The sequence below is a fragment of the Anomalospiza imberbis genome, chromosome 10 (genome assembly GCF_031753505.1).
Source record: "Anomalospiza imberbis isolate Cuckoo-Finch-1a 21T00152 chromosome 10, ASM3175350v1, whole genome shotgun sequence".
In the NCBI taxonomy this organism is placed as follows: Eukaryota; Metazoa; Chordata; class Aves; order Passeriformes; family Viduidae; genus Anomalospiza; species Anomalospiza imberbis.
In genome coordinates, this window is record NC_089690.1 from 21,745,733 (window position 1) to 21,766,639 (window position 20,907).

Below are 20,907 nucleotides of genomic sequence, written 5' to 3' on the forward strand. Positions count from 1 at the left end.
CGGCCATGTGGCGGCCGCCATGTTGTGCCGTACAGAAACCCCTTCCCCACCGGCGAGGGGCGCCGGGGTGACCCGGCTCCGCCATCTTGCCGTACGGCGGCGCGGCGGGGCCGGGGCCGGGGCCGGGGCGGGGGCCGGGGCGGGCCCGGCCGGCCGAGGGCGGCGGCGGCGGTCGGAGATGGTGATCTGCTGCGCCGCCGCCAACTGCTCTAACCGGCAGGGCAAGGCGCGCCACGGCGCCGTCTCCTTCCACAGGTAAGGGCGGCCCGCCCGGCCCGCCGCAAGTGCCGCGGCCGGGCCGCCCGCGCCCCGGTCCCGCTCCCGCTCCCCTCCCCGGGCCCCCACGGCAGCGACTGCCCTTTGTTTCCCTCAGGGGAGACCGGCTCGGGGCTCCCGGGTCCTCCAGCCCCGGCCGGGCAGCCGGAGCGCCCCTCGCCACGGGGCCCGGGCCCTCCCCGGCCTGTCACCCCGACCCTGCCCCGGTGTGTGCCCCCCGCGGCCCGAGCTGCGCCTCATCGCTCGCTGGGGATGCTGCCGGCCGTGAGTGCCCGGAAAAGTCCCTGTCTCGGGAGTCCCATTGGAAACGGAGCCTGGTTGCCCTGCTCAGGGGCTTTCTTCCCCTGCAGGCTTTTCTACGCCTAATTAAATGTTATTAAGCACAGCCGGGGTAAGCAGCAGCCGGGTTACGCTGGGCAGCGTGCAGGCTGAGCCGGGTGTTTTGGTGGTGGTCACATCCCCCTTCCTTGTGGACTGGCTGTTCCTCGTGGGGCTGCTGAGCGGAATAATGGATCGATGGCTGATGAAAATGGAAACGACACCTTTTAGTCCTACGCTTGTTGTGAAGTGGAGCTGTTGATGCAGCGAATGAATATCAAATATTTCAGCCCAAAGTGAAATAATTTTTAAATGAGTGTAATTTAATTAGTAAATGAGTGTTACTTACCAAAACACAACTTTCCCCAAATATCCCTAAACCTAGCTACCGGCTTGGAGTTGGTCACCTTAAAGGTCCTTTCCAACCTCAACAGCTCTATGATTCTGTGCTTCTGTGATTCTTAAAGTAATAACCCTTCTGATTTCCAAAATGTAGCTCATTTTTTGTGGGTTTTCTCTGTCCCTTTTTTAGATTCCCTCTGAAGGATTCGAAGCGCTTGATTCAGTGGCTGAAAGCTGTTCAGAGAGACAACTGGACTCCCACCAAGTATTCCTTTCTTTGCAGCGAGCACTTCACCAAAGACAGTTTCTTCAAGCGGCTGGAAGACCATCACCGGTTGCTGAAGCCCACTGCTGTCCCCACCATCTTCCAGCTGGTGGAGAAGAAGCACGACAAGCTGGATTATGTCAGGAGCCGAAGGAAAATAGCCAGGCAGGTGCTGGTGCAGGATGGGGAGGCCCCGCAGGAAGGAGGCGGTGAGGTAGCGCACAGGGCCCCATCTCCTGGCCAGGACTTCATGGTGATGCAAGGGACGAAAGAGATGGAGGAGGCCGGTCTGAAAGAGGAAATAGGATCGATGTCCAAGGAGGAACAGGCCCTCCACGGCCAGCTGGACGGCCCTCGGAGAAGGACGTTAGGAGATCATTTGGGTGCGAAGCCTGGAGCGCAGGTAAAGCCTGAGAGGTCTCCCGTGAAGGACTGTGCCAGGGGGAGCTGGGGGGCCGACAGGAGCGGCGTGTCGGTGGACGACTTCACCCCTCCTGCCTCTGGTGCTTGCAAGTTCATCGGCTCCCTCCACTCGTACAGCTTTTCCTCCAAGCACGCCAGGGAGAGGCCGTCTCTCCCCAAAGAGCAGCTAGAAAGGAAAAGGCCAAAGAGAGACGTGGAACCGAGCTGCAGCAGCCACCTCTTGGGACACGACAAGGCCGTCGCAGAAGTCTCCCCGACGTCATCCCTCACCGCCACCCCCCAGAAACCTTCCCAGGGGCTGTCGGCGTCCCCGGCAGACCTGACCCCTCGGCCCGCCACCGAGGCCGTGGTGGGGCGGAAGGGTGACACGGACGCCAACCCCATGTCCATCAACGAGGTGATCATGTCGGCCTCGGGGGCCTGCAAGCTCATCGACTCCTTGCACTCGTACTGCTTCTCCTCCCGGCAGAGCAAGAGCCAGGTGTGCTGCTTGCGGGAGCAGGTGGAGAAGAAGAACGGAGAGCTGAAGCTCCTGAGGCAGAGGATCAGCCGCTCTGACAGCCAAGTCAGGAAGCTGAAGGAGAAGCTGAACGAGATGAAGCGGAACAGTTTCCCTTACTTGAACAGCCTGATATCCCAGGACTGTGGTCAGTATTCCCAGGGGTGCTGCACTGAGCTGGAATTCCCTGTTTTCTTAGGGGCCGTTTAAGTTGGAGGCTGTGATGAAGGTTTGATGGGGAAAAGGTATGAGAAAGGGACACTCTGGGAAGGAGAAGTAGCAGCTTGTGTAAAAGCAATGGATGCAGGTTAAAGAATTCACTCAGTGGGCACACAAGTTAATTTTTACACCCCTAACCTTTCCAAGATGTGGAATGGGAATTTACGTTGTGGTGTTGCAGGCGACTTGATGAATTTATTTTCTTTTATTTCTGGATTATTTTGTTTGTGATGCAGTGGCTCTTGTTAGGATTTTCCTTCTTCCTTTGGTGCGTGCCTGTGATTTTTTTCTGGTGTGTTAATGAGCTATCCTAGCAGCAGGTATCTGGGAAAGCTGTTATTGTCTTCAGTGGCATAAGAAATAGTTTTGATGCTGGATTTCATATACTGCACTCAGTACTGAGGATACAGGAAATATAAGTGAGGTGGGAGGTATCAAATATGACAGTGTCGCGATGCAGGTCATGTAAAAAGTTTGTTGCCTAGAAGTCAAATTGGGCCATAACTCTTCTTGCAAAAAAAAAAAAAAGTGTCTTTTAATGTAGAGTGTGTGCACAGTGACTGGTTGCAAGGTGCATTTCAGGGCAGGAGTTTACGACCATCTAATGGTGGTGTGTGTGTGGCTGCTGAAAAAACATCGGTGGGAAAGGTTTTGTGATGTGGGGCTTGCTTGGAGAAGTCACCTGTGGAGGGTTGGGTGTCTCCTGATGGCTAATTCTCACTTTTCCCTTAGGAGAAAAACTTCATGGCTTCTTCTGGAGCTGTTAGGCAGTCAGAAAGGTGATGCTGGCATAGACAGGCACATTCTCCAGGCTGTTGCAGCATGGCCAGCTCCCTCACTGGAAGAGGAAAGTAGACTCTAAAATTCATGAAGGTCAACACCCAGCACTACTTTTCCCATATGTATCTAATTTGTCAAAGTATGGGAAAACTCACACTTTTATTTGGGTAGAAGGGGAAAAAGTTTTCTTCTGGGAAATCATCATAGTCTTGTTTATACCTTCTGGTCTGTGTTTTTGTATTGTTTAGGTGTCAAACTAAAGAAAATAACTAAATACAATTTTAGGGTTCCATAGTTGTCATTCATATATATATGTATATGAAATATTTATTTATATGTAGATTTAAAAAGTTGTCTGCCTTTGTTGGAATACCTTCACTGAGATACTAATTGCAGAAAGAGTATCTTTAAGGATTTTTGTTTATTATTATTCTGGTAAGCACTATGATTTTTCTCCTTTTTCCTAAGATTAGTGTTTATATATATATGTCTTTGAGAAGTGAAAATTTTATGTCATTGTAAAAGGTATTATTAATATATGAGTTACATGCTCTATTTTATAAGGGAAAACATAATTTTTCTTAATGAATTGACAAATTCATTACCCACTCTGCCATCTTTTATCAACAGAGCTGGAGATCAGTGTGTGAAAATGAACCATTTTAGCAATTGTAGCTTGGTGTGATGGGAAGTTTATATGGAACCCTTTGGCTGGGAACTTTTTTAAAGGGTTGGTTGGTGACTGACTGACTTTTCTGTTTTGGACTCTTTTCTGTGTGCTCATAGTACTAGTTTATGGCAGTGAAAATAGCTGAAGTGCAGCCAGCTGCTGCCAGGCAGATTTTGGTTCATGCCCAGACACCAAGTTTTTCTGTAATACAAAGCTGAGTTAAGAAAGGCTTTTCATATTCATAAAAATACAGTCAGGTAACACATTAGGTTAATAATAGTCTTTGTTAGCAGCCCTGTCTCAGTTGTCCCAGCTCATCTGATGTGTGGTTGAGGGGATGGTTTTAGCTGTGAACCTGAGCCTGCATATCTTTTTCTGCTAAAGGCAGTTCCTTGACTATAAGTACCTGACTGGACTGACCGTGCAGGTTGTTACCTGTCTGCATCCCTCATGTTCAGCTGTTTCCACAAAATCCTGAGCACAAAACATGAACTTTAGGCCCACACCCACTCAGCAGGACTTCATTTCGGTGCTAGTTCTCACATACTTTCCCCTAATGAGACAAATAAATTTCTGCTGGCTGTCTCCAAGCTGCAGCTGGCTGGGAAGAGCAGGTTTCTGCAGGACTGCTGCACAGCACTGCCTGCCAGCCACGCTTGAGGCCGGGTGACTCAGGCTGGGCAAGTGGCTCCCAACTCCAGCTGTCACGATGTGCTTGAGTGGTGTTTCCCAACCTGTCTTACCAGGGGCATCAACTGGTTTAGGAGAAGCCCCAGGCTGTCTTCAGCAAAGCACGGCTGCCATGGTGGCCTTTTCCATCTAAACTTTGAATTCAGGCATTTGTTTGGTAGGAAAATGTTTCCTTCTGCTTCACAAGGTCCATGGACCAAAGGCTGAGGAGTGCTGCTGGCGGACGAGCGCGCTTGGGCACGGTGTGCCAGGCAGGACAGGGCTACATGTGGCTTCTGGAGGATGACAGCATGCACTGGGAGAAATGAGGGAGAGCCAGCAAGCAACCAGGGATGTGTCCTGGGCAAGTCATGGGTGTCCTAACAGCACTGTCCTCTGCTACCCAAGCACTGTCTGACCATCTTGTTCCGCTTGAAGGTTTCACAGCTCTGCTGTATCAGCTGTGCTCACTCAGACAGGAGATCCCAGCAGCTCCGTCCACAGTCCACAACACCACCTCCTCTTGCCGTGCCCCAGTTTGGTCTGGTAGTAAAACTACATCTCCCAGCAGGCAGCAGGACCAGTGTCTTACCCAAACATGAGCTCACTTCCCCCATAGCCATCTTACCACCCTTGCAGAGCGCTTTCTGGGGGTGGGGGGGCTGCAGGTAGAGCAAATAGCAAAATATCTGCGAACATGGCTGGGCATGGAGCAAACACAGGTAGGATTCCATGGGATTCGAGTTTCTGTGTTCATCAGAGGTAAAGCTCTTAGAATTCAGCTGCTTGGGGGTATGGGGAGCCTCTTCCATGCTGCATGTCTGTTTTCATGAAGGTCATATTAAAGGCAGGAGAGTTTGCAAAATGAGTTCATGTGAAAAATGGTTAGAACTCTGCTAGGAATCTGTGAGAAATCTGGCTTGGATTTGTCTTTGAATATCTGTGCAAAGCCAGTGTAGAAATGGGGTCATTTAGAGTACTTTTTACATGCAAATGAGGCATAGTTGTTGAACTTGGAACTTCGGGGCAGGCAGAAGGACTGAGCACTGAATTCATGGTTTTGTGCTGAGTTGGAGTCCTGAGACCTGGTCTGTGGGGCCTGGCATGGTGTTGCCCATCGTGGTGGCAACAGATTTCATTCATGTTGCAGGAAAGGAAAAGCAAAATCGTGTTCCTGACTGGCAATGAGAAGTGGGGTTGTGCATGGCTGGAGGTGCTGTGCTTTTACCCGTCTGAGAAGGACTGGACCAGCAACGGGCTGGTGTCCAGTTCAGCTTGAAAGTGAAATGTGTCTAATTGGTCACAGAGATGTGCTGTCAGGAGAATTGCCTCCACCAGGGCAGGCACTGCTAGCCTGGCAGTTGCATGTTAACTTGGAGCTAGATTTTGGAAGAAAACTGCTTTTATTCTAAGACAGGTGGTGCTTGTGATTTTTTTTTTTTTTTGTGCCCTGTCTGGGATGGGAATGGCCAGGGTAGAAAACTGGTCCGTAGGGTGGGCATTGCAGAACAAGAGAGCTATAAAGTAAACTGAGAGTGAGATAAGGAGTAGGAATATGTGTGTATAGGGACTGAATCCATAGCAGGAGGTATCTTGAGAGATTTCACCGTGGCCTGAACACTTGGGTGGGAGGTGAACTGTTTTGTACTCAGCATGGGAGCAAGCAGGGTGCAGGCACACCAGCTTTGGGACTTGGTTGAGGGAGGTGGCTCTTTGACCTCCCCCTTGCAGAGAAAGGCAGTTGGAAGGGAGGAAACAAGACTTTTTGTTGGGTGTTTTTTTTTTGTTTTTATTTCCAGTGGGATAGTCTTGTTCTTTCAAGTTTTTTTTTTTTGTTTTTGTTTTTTTTTTTTTTGCCTAATAGTCTATAGAGTTTGTGCATTAAGCATTTAGTTTTGCAATGAGTCTGCAATGACTCACAACAAACACCCAGCTTGCAGCTAGGAAGCAGTGAAACAGCAAACTAAGGAAAACTCGAGAGAAAGTCAGGCTGAGCTCAGGTAGGGTGTTTGGTTTCTCATAATAGAGTATAATTTAAAAAATATTTTCTCTGTGTTTTGTAAAGCAGAACTCTGGCAATGACAACAGGCATTGGAGCATTACCACCTTGGCACTTGGCTATGAAATTAATTACTGAGTCTGTAGCATGAACATTTGTGAAATAACCCCATTTCCAGCTTTTGGAGCAGAGATGGGATGATCTGTTCAACAGCTCATCTGCTGACACCTGGTGGGATGCATCTTTCTTGGGGGAGAAAGAGTTCTAGCAGCCACAGCTGGTAGGGTTTGTTGACAGGGCCTTAAACTAGCTTGGAAAGGGGAAAGGGACAAAGCCAGGGTCACCAGGGAAGAGCAATGGGCTGGAGTGCCTAAACTTGAGGAAAGGAGCACTAATGGGATCCCTCAATCTGCTTCACCGGGTGCTGGTTACAGTGTACCACACCAGAAATGTCTCTGCATTAATACACCCAGCAGGAGGGACCAGTGAGGAGCTGGAGGCTTTGGCCCAGTCCGAGATCTGACATCACTGGGATGAGTGAAACCTGGTGGGAGTTTTCCCTGTGATTGGAGTGCCCTGGTGGACAGTTCCAGGCTCTGCAGGAGGGATAGGCAGGGCAGGAGAGGCAGAGGGGTGGCACTCTATGTAACAGAAGGGTTGGAGTGTCTGGAGCTCACAATTGGCAGTGGCACAGTTGAGAGCCTTTGGATAAGAATCAAGGGGCAAACAAATAATGCCATTTCACTGTGGGAGTCTACTCTGGACCTCCCAGCAAGGACAATGACCCTGACAAATTATTCCTTGAGGAACTAAGGGATGATTCCAAGTCAAGTGCCCCAGGAGACTTCAACCTGCCAGAAATTAAGTGGGAGCATCTCACAGCTGGTACAGCCCGGGCCAGAAGACTCCTAAAACACCTGCACGACAACTTTATGGAACAGGTCCTCAGGGAGCTGACGTGGAAAGATGATCTTGATCTTCTGCTTGTCATCAGAGAGGATCTCATGAGCAAAGTGAACACTGGGGCCAACTTAGCCACAGCGACCATGGAGCCATTGAGTTTAAAATCTCTGGTGACAGGAGGAAAAGTGCCTGAAAAACCTCAGCTCTGGCCATGAGGAGAGCAAACCTCAGGGAATTAGTAAGTAAGGTCCCCTGGGAAATGTTTTTGCAGGTTCTGAGGTCTGTCAGTGCTGGTCACTTTTAAATATCATCTCCTAAGGGCACAGGAACAGCAGTTCCTAAATGCCAGAAGTCAAGCAGGTGAGGCAGAAGGCTGGCTTGCCTGATCAGGGGTTTCTTTTGGAAATAAGATGGAAAAGGAAGGTGTGTGCCCACTGGAAGTAAGCTCAGGTGATGTGGGAAGAACATAGAGATGCTGCTTCCCACTGTTGGGAAAAAATTCATACAGGCAAAGCTCCATTGGAGTTGAAGCTGCCAGAACTGCAGAGAGCAATAAATTTTTTTTTCAAATATATAAATGGCACAAGGCAATTTAATATAACATTGGCATGTTCCAGGATGAGGATAGTCACCTCACAAACAGGGACAGGGACAAGGCAAAGGTGTTTAATGCTTTCTTTGCCTCTGTCTTCAACATGCTTGATGGATCTCATGCCACAAGCTGAAAGACAATGAGAATGATCAACTCCCAGTTGACCTAGAAGTTGGGCAGGATCTGTTGTTCCAGCTGGATCCTTACAAATCTGTGGAGCCTGATGGGATTCATCCAAGAATCCTCAAGGAGCTGCTGATGTCATTGCAATGCCTCTCTTGATGATTGATTTTTTGAGCACTCTTGGGAATCCACAGAGGCCGACTGGAAGCTGGCAAGTGTTGTCCCATTTTTTAAAAAGGAGAACTCTAGAAACAAGAGACCTGTCAGTCCCAATTCAGTGCCTGGTAAAATCATGGAAAAGATTATTCTGGGAAGTATTGAAAAACACCTAGAGAACAATAGAGGCATCAGTCACAGCCAGCACAGCCTTAGGGCAAAGTCCTGCTTGTCAAATCTGATTTCCTTCTATGACGGGTAACCTGCCTGGTTGATCCAGGAAACATGGGAGGTGGAATCTTTTTGGACTTCAGCAAAGCTTTTGGTACTGTTTCTTACAGGATCCTTCTGGACAAAATGCCCAGCCCACAGCTGGCTAACTGTGTTACACAATGGGTAAGGAGCTGGCTCATGGGTCAGGCACAGCAGGTGACAGTGACTGGGGTGACACCAGGCTGGCACTGGTCACTGGTGGGGTTCCACAGGTCTCCATCCTCAGCCCTGTTCTCTTCAACATCCTCATTAACTACTTGGACACAGGACTTGAAGGAATACTTAGTGAGTTCACAGCCATCACCAAGCTGGGAGGAGCTGTCACCCTCCTCAAGAGCATGACAGCAAGGGAGAGACCTCGACAAATCAGAGATAGACCATCACCAGCTGTGTGGGGTTTAACAAGGACAAGTTCAATATGAGTCAGCTGTGTCCTGGCAGCCAGGAGAGACATCCCTGGTCCTGGGGGGCATCAGGCCTAGCAGTGCCAGATGGGCCAGGAGGGGATTGTCCTGCTCGGCTCTGTGCTGGGGCAGCCTCATCTTGAGGCCTGGGGACACGTTGGGGTGCCAGAGTATAAAAGGACATTGAGGTATTGGAGAGTGTCCAAAGGAGGCCACGAAGATGGGGAGGGGTCTGGAGAGGCCTTGTGAGGAGTGGCTGAGGGCACTTGGTTTGTTCAAGCTGGAGAGGAGGAGATTGAGGTCAGACCTCACTGTGCTCTAAACGTCCTCACACAGGGAGTGGAGGGGCAGGTACTGATGTCTTCTTCTGATCACTTCTCATGATCAATGACAGGACTCGAGGAAATGGCATGAAGCTGAGTTGGAGAGGTTTAGTTCAGATATCAGGAAAAGGTTTTTCACCCAGAGCATGGCTGGGCATTGGAACAGCTCCCCAAGGAAGTGGTCACAGCACCAAGCCTGCCTGAGTTCAAGAAGTGTTCAGACAATGCTGTCCAGCACATGGTGTCATTCTTGGGGTGTCTGGTGCAGGGCAGGAGTTGGACGTGATCCTGGCAGGTCCCTTCCAACTCAAGGATATTCTGTGATGGAGTTAGAGCACATCAGTGCCAGGAATGTTTTACTGATTTGCTGGGGAGAGCATCAGCAAAGTGCCTGAAGGGGTGCAACTCTCAGGGCAGAGCAGCAGAGTATAAAGCCACCTTCTGTACTTAAATATGGACAGAATATGCCAAGTGAGGCTGCTCCTTAATTACCAGAATCTTGATGATGATGATGATGATGATTTAAACCCAGTGAGCAACTGTGCTGGAGGAAGAATTTCAGGGAGCTGCCCACTTGATGCTACAGACCCCACACTTTGAAGACTCGGGGATTTTGTTTTGGGGTTTTTTGGTGGGTTTTGTTGTTGTTGTTTGTATTGTTTTTTCCCCTCAAGATTTCTGCAGGAAGTGTTCCCCAGCTCAAGGAAATGGGTTAGGTGCCTTGTTAGCAACCAGCTGACCACTCACTGTGGCTTTACTGATAAAGCTGTGTAGGAATTTGTGCCAGCTCAGCTTTCTGAGCCAGGGATCCCACTTGAAAGCCACACTGGCTGTGTAGACGTGGCCTGAGGGGGCTGTCCAGCTGCTCTGTCTGGTTTGTCTCACTGCAGGGAGAACTCAGTATCTCCTGGTGCAAAGCCTGGACAGTCACTTCCAGGCTGACTGTGTTCCAATGCAGGGTGGGATTTGGCTTGTAAGCTCTTTGGGAATGGAAAAGATGTAGGAACAGTCTGCCTGGGAGTTTGGAGGGGTGGAGCGGGGTCAGATGGTGAAATGGAGCTGACCTGTGTGCTCAGGGCCTGGGCATGGGGGTTGTGGCCTGAGTGGCTTCCTGAAGGAAAGGGATCAAGGTGATCAAATTGTTTATGGGTGTGTGGTTTTGTCTCCCAGACTGTTACAACTCATGAGTGTCATGTGAGATCTTGTAGGACCACAGGATGGTTTGGGTTGAAAGGACCTTAAAGCTCATCTTGTTCCAAACCCCTGCCATGGGCAGGGACACCTTCCACTTCACCAGGTTGTAGAGGAATGGGGTCTTGGAGATGCTGGGTCCCTAATAGCTTCCAGAAAGTGTAGAGAAAGTGACTGCAGGAATGTCCTTGTTAAGGAAGAGGATGCAGAGAGAGCTTCCCTGTTAGTAGGTAAGAGAGGAACTGTGCATAAGAATGCAAGAGCAGGGTCTCTTGTGCTGCAAATTCTCAGATGTCATTTGTATTCTTGATACTATCACACACTTACCTTTTAGGCCACTTTAGTGGGGGTTTCATAAAAGTGATGTGCTAGGAGTTTAGACCTTTAAAAAGGGATATACAGGCTCCTTCATCAGTGTCTTGACACTGAATTTGAAACAGACCAGATCAGCATAGAACTTCTTGTTTCTACAATAGTCTTGCATTTACCTGCCCCAACCGTGACATAAAAAAGCAAATTGCATTTCAAATGGCTGTTTTTTTTTTTTTTTTTTTTTCTGATGGATTCAATCAGACTCTCTCCTGTCTGCCTCCCCTCTTGATTTTCCACTCTCCCAGGCTAGCCTTCCAGCCAGGAAGTAAAAAATTCTTAGTCCACCAGTCAGAGACCAGAACTGAAGGTAAGAAGAGCATGGGATGAGATCAGGATGTCTGCACTTACCTGGACTTCACTGAGCCCCTGGTCCTTATTCACTTCTGCTGCTCTCAACTTTTACAAGCCACATGAGAGCTAAAGAACTTTTCAGCTTTGCTGCCATCGAGGTAGTTTAGAAAAGTAATAATGATCACTTGGCCATGTCGTTTGCCCAAGTGGCAAAGACTTCAGGAGGTTACATCTTCACTTTTCAGCTGGCTGGAATTCCAGCTCTTTGGAATTGAGACCAGCTCACCAGGTCAGGCACCTCCAGCCAGGCTGGACGCTGCACAGCAAGGCAGTGGGTCAAGCTGGGGGTGCTGGAAATGATCACTTGGCTTCTCTTGGTTTATAATCGAGTCTAAAGAGTGGGAATGGCTACAGCCATTCCTTTTATCTGTCGTTTTGATGCTTTTTCTGAAGTGCAAGCAGGAGAAAAGGAAGTGCCCTATGAAAGCACTGTGGTGACAGAAACTGTCCTGCTCCTGGGATGCTGACCCAGGAGAGGGCAGCAGCAGTCCAGGCTGCAGGCTCCTACAGCTTTTACAAAGCTTTGCTTTTGTCTTCCATCGTGGGAGATGAGCCTGCAAAAAGCTTGGAAGGAACTGCAGCCGAGAGTGAAAGGCAAACCTCAGCTGGAGGGAGGAGCAGTATGCTCCTTACCCACAGAACTGTGTGCTCCCCTCATGGAATTGGAAAGGTGAGTACAAGGAAATACTGTCCAGTACGCTGACACTGCTGTACAGATTGTGGGAACCCCTTTCCAAGTCCTGGGCAGGCTGCTGGGGACTACACAATCTGACAGGATGTTCTATAGATCCTGACTCTGATGCTGTAGACATTTATCACTGATTTTCTAGTGAGCTCTCATGTTTCCTCGTGTTGCTTCCCTTGTGAAATACTTCATGATAAAGCAAAGCAAGTAGCAGCACTTTGATGACACGGGCTGGTTTTTCAATCCTGCTGTCTGTGGGGGAATGACTACCACCAGTGGTCTCTCTTACCCAGGAAAGCTGCTGTTCCTTCTCCTTTGGCATTTCTGGTGTGGACTGTCCTTCCTCCTTGCTCAGTCTTTTAGCCTGACATTTCATAAAGAGCACAGTGGAACTCAGACTGGTTAAGCAGATTTTGGCCACAGCCTTACTCTTTTAGGTTATGATTTCTCCCTGCAATCGAGTCTGTGCCTTTTAGATCAGCCAGACAGGCAGCTTGTTCTTGTATTCCTGATCTCACTAGGTGTGGAAAACACCCCCCTGCAGTGCCCACCTTGCCTCTGTGAAATATTTATCCCATGAGGGGGAAGAGGACATGCTTTAAGCTTACTTCAGTCATATTTCTCTGCACGACAGACTACTGAGAGTAGCAGGCACCCTGTTTGTGTGGGAATCCATCTTTTCCAACATCCCGTGGGTGATGTTTTGCTTTCCCTACTTACATGTTAGTAATGGATCTGCTCTGCTCTTCACGTGGGTTTAAATTGTCTGCCTCCATTTTCCTGATGTATTTTTTTCAGGTCACAGCCTGTGAAAGCAAAATGCAAAACTGTTTATCAAAACTCTCCTACAGCACCAAGTCTGACCGAGTTCAAGAAGCATTTGGACAATGCTCTCAGGCACATGGTGTGACTCTTTGGGATGGTCCTGTGCAGGGCCAGGAGCTGGACTTGGTGATCCTTGTGGGTTCCTTCCAGCTCAGCTTATTCTGTGGTTTTGTAAAATGATTTGTTGAAGAAGTTTTAACTTCGTGAAACAGACCTGGGTTGCTTTTTCATAACTGCAGTGACAAAGGGAAGTATCTGTCTCTTCCGTTTACTCTGCCTTACAGGCACCCAAGTATTTTTAAGATGTTTGCCTTAGTTCAGAGCCTTAGTAGAACAGCTTCTGAATGATCCTTGCTTGTCTCTTTGTACAAGTTCAGGCCATTGTTAAACTCTTAAAAAAATATTACAGGCAAACTTTGATCTTGAATATGTACACAGCCTGATTTTCTTTTGAAATGAGGACTCATTTCCTCAGCCTCTGAAACAAACAGGAATGGTATGTACGCAGTGCTTGAGAGAGATTAGCCCAGAGCATTAGAGGTTTCATTATCCTTTAATGATTATTCTTATGCTGAGGTTTCAGTCATCTTCCCTGCACGTAGATGGGAGGGGGCTTTTCTTTCAGATCAAGTTCCAGAGAGGAGTCAGAAATGGACCCACCTGCAAGAGTGCTCTATGTATGGCTAAGAGCTGGTTTGGAAACAGACCCACTTTCCACGACTGTCCATTGTTCCCCATCTCCCACCTTGGAGCTGGCACTGCTCTGAAGAAAAGCATTGCTGTGATGTTGAACCATTTGTGAGGTGTTTTGTGTTCACCTCCAGCCAGCTGGAGGCAGCTCACGGCAACCTGCAGAGCACAGATCCCTGAGTTTTCATTCTTCCTTCTTTCTTTTCCTCCACAGAGACTCCCCAGCTGAACCCTGTGATGGAACCCCTGTCCTGGATGCTGGGCACCTGGCTCTCAGACCCACCAGGAGATGGCACCTTCCCTACCATGAAGCCCTTCCAGTACCTGGAAGAAGTGCACATCTCTCACGTGGGACAGCCCATGCTCAACTTCTCGTAAGTCAGGGAGTCTGCCTGTGTTGGCAGCAGCTGATGGATTGGAGCAGGCATGGCTCCATGGTGGTTTGTTAGTTGGGTTTCTTTTCCAATGGCAAAGTACATAGATTTTCACCTTCCAAACATGATGATGTATGTGACTTCATGGTCTTTGATTTTTCTTGAAAACTTGTGATTAATTTGCAATACAAATTCCAATTACAGTGGCCCACAAAGGGTGATTTTAGATTATTAGCTTTAAGGCATTTGCAACATAGTGTGGCAAAAGCTGATAGGCCAAGAAATGCTTATAATATATTGTAATTAAGAAATAGCTAGTTTCTGATTGTGATAGCCTGAATTATAACATCTGTACTGTCTCACCCTTCACCTGAAACTGAAAATGGAATAAAAGTTTTTTAAAACGCTTTGCAGTTGCCCCATGTCTGAGTCAGAAGAGGGCATAATCCAACAGAAACTTGTGATTAATTGGCATTCTTTGTGAAATTCCCACTTAGAATAAATGAAGGAGCTATGGCATGGCTACTAAGTTTCTCCATTTTAAGCCGTGGCCCTCAATCTTCACCACTGTGAAAATCTGAGAAAAATTAGTGTTTATCAAACCATGTGGGATAGGAGGCAGGTAGCTTAACTACTTGCTTTGGCTTCAAGTGGTTGTTCTAAGAGAAATCAAAAGAAATCCAGAGGGAGGGAAGTGACAAGTTGGCTACTGCTCAGCAGTGCTCCAGTGTTCCTTCAGGAGGGGTGAGTTGGAAAGTATGTTGCTTTGAAAACCAAGAAAAGAAAAATTACGAGATGGAAGTGCTGTGTGAGAGAAGCCCTGTGTTCCTGGAGTGTGATGGAGCTGCCAGCTCAGCCTGTGACTGCTGTAGTGCAATTTCCAAAAGAAACAAAGCTCTGACAGACTTGCTCTGGCTGCACCTCCCTCCCCAGCTTGTGAACAGTTGCTTATTTGAATCACCTTCTTTTTGCCCCCCTTCTTTTCTTTGTGCCAAGGAGTTACTCAGCTTTGAGTTGTTGAACTTTAGGAAGCACCAGGAAAATAGCCAGCAGTCCTGGAGGACAAACACACTGTGCTTTCCTGGCTCCTGGAGCAGTGGCTCTTAAAAGACAGTCCCTGTATCCCTTAAATGCTCCGAGCACTGAAAGCTGCCTGATTTAAGTTTGTTTCTCCTTTGATAAGTATAATCACCCATGTTATGGGTGACCAAACCTACAGTTCTTAAGGCCTCCTGAAGAATAAGAGTCTGAGCTGAACTTGTTATCTTTTTGAAGGGGGTGATGGGAGAAATATGTCTGCTCTCTTGTTTCCTACAGTAAGGAATATACAGAAAAAACAATTTTTCCAGGTGTAAAAGCTAAATGAAGATGATACAGTAATTCCAGATATTTATTTGAGAAAATGAAGTTTTTGAGACATGTGGCTTCAGCATCTGTGAAACATCTGAGTTCCTGAGGGGTTTCTGACCTAGTTCTTAGAAAGACCCAGGGACTGTGGAAAGTCTAAAGCTTGAACTTAGACTTAACTCCAGCTCTAAGAAATAGCTGTGCTTCTCTAAAGTAACCATATTTTCCAGGTTTACATCTCTCAGCTGTGAAATGTTGTCAGTCTTTTACTCTTCAAAGAGTACTGCAGCACTCATGATTAAATAAGAGAAAACCAGGCTAAAAAATGTATTTTGAGTGCAAAACACATCAGCATTTGTGCTCTGATTTCCCCTCAGGTTCAATGCCTTCCACCCAGATACCAGGAAGCCCATGCACCGGGAATGTGGATTCATCCGCCTCAAACCTGACACTAACAAGGTGGCCTTCATCAGTGCCCAGAACACAGGTACACACCTGATACCCACACTGGGGAAAAGAAGAGGTCCTTACTCTGCTGGGCCTTTTCATCACTTTTTCAGAAAGTTCTTGCACCTCTCACAGTTTTATTTAATTAATTTTCCCTGTTGGAATCGCTGCTCTTTGGTGCTGGACCCACAGTGGTTCCTAAACTAGGAGAGCCTCCCTGTGTTGGTGTGGCACCTTGGTACTTCTTGCCTTATGGGGTCTGAATGAGAGAGGACCACGTCTCAGTTATTATAATTGAAAGTGTTAAACCCCAGTTGATGCTCAAGTTTGCATCTAAAATGACAGGTGCTGAAAGGAGGAGTGCCACTTGTGCTGTGACACTCATCCTACACGGTGTGAATAAGTCCAGCTGGACTTTTGTGAGCAGCATTCCATGTCTGAGGTTGTGTGGATCTGCAGTTTTCAATAAATAAAAAAAAAATAGGACAAATAAAACCATTCTCCACGGGGAGTGCTCGTCTGTTAAGTAGCCTATTAGAGCATGGAATGGTTTGGGTTGGAAGGAACCTAAAGCCCATCTCATTCCACCTCCCTGCCATGGTCAGGGACACCTCTTCCACCAGACCAGGTTATTCCAAGCCTTGTCTAACCAGATTTTGAATACTTCCAGGGATGGGGCAGCCACAGCTTCTCTAGACAACCTATGCCAGGGCCTCAACACCCACAAAGGGAAGAATTTCTTCCTAATAACTAACCTAAATTTCTCCTCTTACAGATGAAAAACTAAAAACTTTTTCCTTGTCCTGTCCTTATCTGAATGTGTAAAAAGTCCCTCCTCCTCTTTTTTATAAGCCTCCTTTTAAGTACTGAAAGGTCAAAATAATAATTGTGACATGCTTAAATAACCTTTGTAGCCTAATAATGTGTATGCCCTTGCTTTTCCCTAGGTCTGGTGGAGGTGGAGGAAGGGGAGGTGAATGGACAAGAGCTGTCTATAGCTTCTCACTCCATAGCCAGGATCTCCTTTGCCAAGAAGCCCCATGTAGAGCAGGTGAGTGCACACAGACTGAGCCATTCCTATAGCACTGCTTGCCCCAGAAGGAGTCTAATTGAGAGGATATGTTATTAGCATGCTTTAATTACAGAATGCCATCAGGAGTTCTTGGAAGTACTGCATGGCATCCTGGCTTATTCTTTCTGTAAGAGCCTTCAGAAGAGATTTTATACATTACGAGACCCAGAGGAATCATTATGATAAAACTGACAGGCTGGATCAGACCAGCTAACCCAGAATCCTGTCTCCAGAATGGCCAGGAGCAAGTCCTTAGGGAAGAAAATAGGAAAGTCTTGGCTAAATACTCTTTTATGGCAGTGGGATTAGTTATTAATGCTGGTTTTCTGTATTGATTGCAGTATGAGGATGCACATTTAAGGTATGGTCAGTAGTGGGCCTCATGAGGGTATTTCAGGAACACCTGCAGATCTTGCTGTCTTGCTTTTCAGAGCATTCAGACCTTGCTCTGGGCCCTTTTCCCATCTGTGGCTGCAGAGTAGGGCTGGCACTTGCTGTCAGCTCCACCTTGGGTTGGCTGCTTTTGGGGGTTTGACTTTTTTGAGTGTGTAGTGGGGGGTTGTTGGTACAGCTGTGAGTGCAGTGGCACTGCTGGAGTCAGTGTGGCATCCTGAGGTCACCTCTGGAAGTGTCACTGTCACATCTGAAACTGTTGTGGCTGAGCAGCAGCTGAGAGACAGCGAGGCTGAACAAGCTCTCACAGCCTGGTTTTTGTGTGCTATAAAACTGGCCCGTAGACAACAGAGAGCACAAGTTTGTGCAGATGTAGACAAAAATTTGATTTGCCTAATCAGATAGTGTCCTAACTTTGGAAGTCCCAGGTCCCCTGCCTTTGGATACATGTTTTCAGTTGTTGGGTTTCCTCTTTCCCAGGAACAGCTGTATTGCCTCCTTCCTGCAGCAGAAGTAAAGCCATTAGATACAGTGGATGTCAGCAGGCAGGCAGAGCTCTGGATTGCAGACATTTAAATGAAAGGGACTGTCCTCTTAGGGTCACTGCCTGAACTGTGGGCAGACAGACTGGCAGGAGGAGAGGGCAAAGCATAGAAAGCCAGCAGATGTCTTCCTAGTTGAGGGCTCCAAGGCTGGCCTTGGCTGCAAGAAGGAAGCTCTTGGGCTGGAGGTCCATGCTCATCTGGCACCTGTGGGAAGCTCAGGCCCAGGGACTGGTCCTAGTGAGTATCTGGGTGAAGGAGGGTGTGGAATGAGAGGGGTTGTCAGGAAACCAGCTCCCAGAGCCTTTTCTCCTTCACCAAGAACAGCTTAAACTGTGGAAACAAAGAGGCTACAGGTTTGTGAGAAGGACATGTGTGCTGCTGCTGTAGCTGCTCATTTTGAGAACTTCACCATATTGTTGCTTTCATGTTGAAAAGTGATTCAGGGGGGCTGTGGCTTGGCTGAGCTGTCACTGAGGGAGGAAGGCCCATTTCCTGCACCAGGCTGTGTCATGAGTGGTTTAGGTTGCTTGAAGAATCACCTTTAAAGGTGTTATCAATGCAGATTTAATACAAATTTGTGAAAGCACAGCTTAACAAAATTTAATGGCAAGGTTCCCTCTGTTGCTACTCTTGGATGAGGAGGGGCAAGGACAACCTCCATTCTTTATTGGATGCAGGGGGAATATAGTAACTGAAATGAGGAAAAGGCAGAGGTACTTAACACCTTCTTTGCCTCAGTTTTCTACAGTAAGACAGGTCATCCTCAGGACAGCTGGCCTCCAGAGTGGATAGATAGGGACAGGGAACAGAACAGTCCCCCTGTAATCCAGGAGGAAGCAGCTGGTGACCTGCTCAGACACTCAGATGCTCACTGGTGTATGGGATCAGATGGGATTCGTCCTAGGAGCATGAGGGAGCTGGTGGATGAGCTCCCCAAGCTGCTCTCCACCATTTACCATCAGTCCTGGCTCACCAGAGAAGTCCCAGAGGACTGGGGGTGCCAGTGTGACCCCATCCATCAGAAGGGCAATAAAGAGGCTCTGGGCAACTCCAGGCCTGTCAGCCTGACCTCGGTGCCCGGCAAGGTTATGGAACAGATCATCCTGAGTGCCATCACACAGCACCCAAGGGACAGCCAGGGGCTCAGACCCAGCCAGCGTGGGTTTAGGAGGGGCAGGTCCTGCCTGGCCAACCTGATCTCCTTTTACCACCCGGTGACCCACCTGGTGGGTGGCTGTTGTCTACATGGACAGCAAATCCTGTGACACCATGTCCCAAGGCATCCTCCTGGAAAAGTTCCAGCCCCACGGACAGGAGCACCCTTTTCTGGGTTCAGAACTGGCTGGATGGCCAGGCCAGAGAGTGGTGGGGATGGTGCTGCATCCAGCTGGCAGCCAGGCACCAATGGTGTCCCTCAGGGCTCTGTGCTGAGACCAGTCCTGTTCAATATCTTCATGATGATCTGGACAAGGGGATTGAGTGCACCATCAGCAGGTTTGCAGATGACACAAGCCGGGAGTGTGTGTCAATCACTACTCCTTGGGGACTAGGAGGGCTCTGCAGAGGGACCTGGACAGGCTGGATAGATGGCCTGAGTCCAAAAACATGAGATCTAACAAGTCCAAGTGCCTGGTCCTGCACTTTGGGCACAACAACCCCCTGCAGCACTACAGACTGAGGACTGAGTGACTAGACAGTGCCCAGGCAGAAAGGGACCTGGGGGTACTGCTCAGCAGCAGCTGAACACGGGCCAGCAGTGTACCCAGGTAGCCAAGAAAGCCCACGGCATCTTGGCCTGTATCAGGAATAGTGTGGCCAGCAGGAGCAGAGCTGTGATTCTTCCCCTGTACTTGGCATTGGTGAGGCCACACCTCAAGTGCTGTGTCCAGTTCTGGGCCCCTCAGTTTGGGAAAGACATTGAGATGCTCAAACACATCCAGAGAAGAGCAACAAGGCTGGTGACGAGTCTGGAACACAAACCCTGTGAGGAGTGGCTAAGGGAGCTGGGGGTGTTTAGCCTGGAGAAAAAGAGGCTGAGGGGAGACCTCATCACTCTGCAACTCCCTGAAAGGAGGGTGTGGCCAGGTAAGGGTTGTTCTCCCAGGCATCCAGTGACAGGACAAGAGGATACAGTCTTAAACTGCACCAGGGGAAGTTTAGGTGGACATTAGGAGTAAGTTCTTCACAGAAAGCATGATTAGGCACTGGAATGGGCTGCCCAGGGAGGTGGTGCAGTCACTGTCCCTGGAGGTGTTTAAGAAGAGCCTGGATGTGGCACTCAGTGCCATGGTTTAGTTAGTAAAATGGTATTAGGTCGTAGGCTGGACTTCATGGTTTCAAAGGTCTTTTCCAACTTAGTTAATTCTGTGATTCTGTGAACCTGCCTTGTTCCATGGATAATGGGCTTGGAGCTGGTATTGTGGAGAGGGCTGCTTTCTTTAGGAGAGCAAACTCCTTGTTAATTTGCCTGCTGTAGTGAGGATATCCTTCCTTGGTGGTGCATTGACAGCAGGCACGTGGATGGCAAAGGGAAGAAAGCACAGGTAAGGGATTCAGCTTGTGGACACTCGTTGCATGATTTCCTTATTTCTTTTCCTACCCCTGGTTCAGATTACCAGAAAATTCAGGCTCAATTCTGATGGGAAGCTCGAACAAACTGTCTCAATGGCAACGACTACGCAGCCCATGACTCAGCACTTACACATTACCTACAAGAAGGTGACACCCTGACACCAGGAGTGCCGAGTCTCCTCGCTGAGGGCAAGGAGCAAGGACATCACGCACCAAGAGCAGCAGCAGCTCAGGAGCACGGCATGGCAGACCCTGGAGCCGGCTGCCTGCGCTCGTCCCTTGGGCCCCGAAGCTGCCCGTCCTGTTGAGAATGTTACTCAGATGTTTCTGTAATGGTATATAAAAAAATAAATAAAAAGCTTTTATTTTTATGGCTGTCTTTGGTGTGACTGCAGGGTGGTGGAGGGGCTTTGTGCTGCCTGTTCATTAGTAGGTGTTGGGTGGAGATCTAGCCTCCTGAACAACCTGGAGAGCTTTGGGGGAGCCACAGGTTCTGGAATGGATTTGCACTGCAGGGAAAGACCCTGAGATCGGCAGAGCCTGTCCAAATATCAAGAGGGAGCACCTACATCTTGCTCTGGGACAGAGGAAGCTGTCACAGGCCCTGATCCCAACAATGCTATCCAGCAGTTTGAAGGGAATTGCTATAGTGTGGGAGGTCAGGGCCAGACTTCAGAATATCACAAGAGTTTGGGTGACAGCTATGAGCCAGCAAGCAAGAGAAACTGATAACAGTGGGGCTCAATTTCCAACTTTAAATTTCCAACTCTGGAATCAGGATGGAGCCTTTGACCTTCGTGAGATCTGTCA

The 20,907-nt window shown here is 48.5% G+C and overlaps 1 protein-coding gene across 2 annotated transcripts; it reads left to right on the forward strand.

Moving 5' to 3' along the window:
• Positions 1-82: 82 nt before the first annotated feature.
• Positions 83-20,468, forward strand: THAP4 (THAP domain containing 4). 2 transcript variants are annotated; one of them, XM_068201191.1, is made up of 6 exons: positions 83-255; positions 1,127-2,271; positions 13,563-13,722; positions 15,447-15,556; positions 16,464-16,567; positions 20,137-20,468. In XM_068201191.1, exons 1-6 carry the CDS (start codon positions 179-181, stop codon positions 20,254-20,256), a joined length of 1,716 nt encoding a protein of 571 aa, XP_068057292.1. In that variant the 5' UTR covers positions 83-178; the 3' UTR covers positions 20,257-20,468. The 2 variants fall into 2 exon arrangements, with proteins under 2 accessions (XP_068057292.1, XP_068057293.1); XM_068201192.1 differs by lacking the exons at positions 83-255; positions 1,127-2,271 and adding an exon at positions 5,026-5,183.
• Positions 20,469-20,907: the final 439 nt, after the last annotated feature.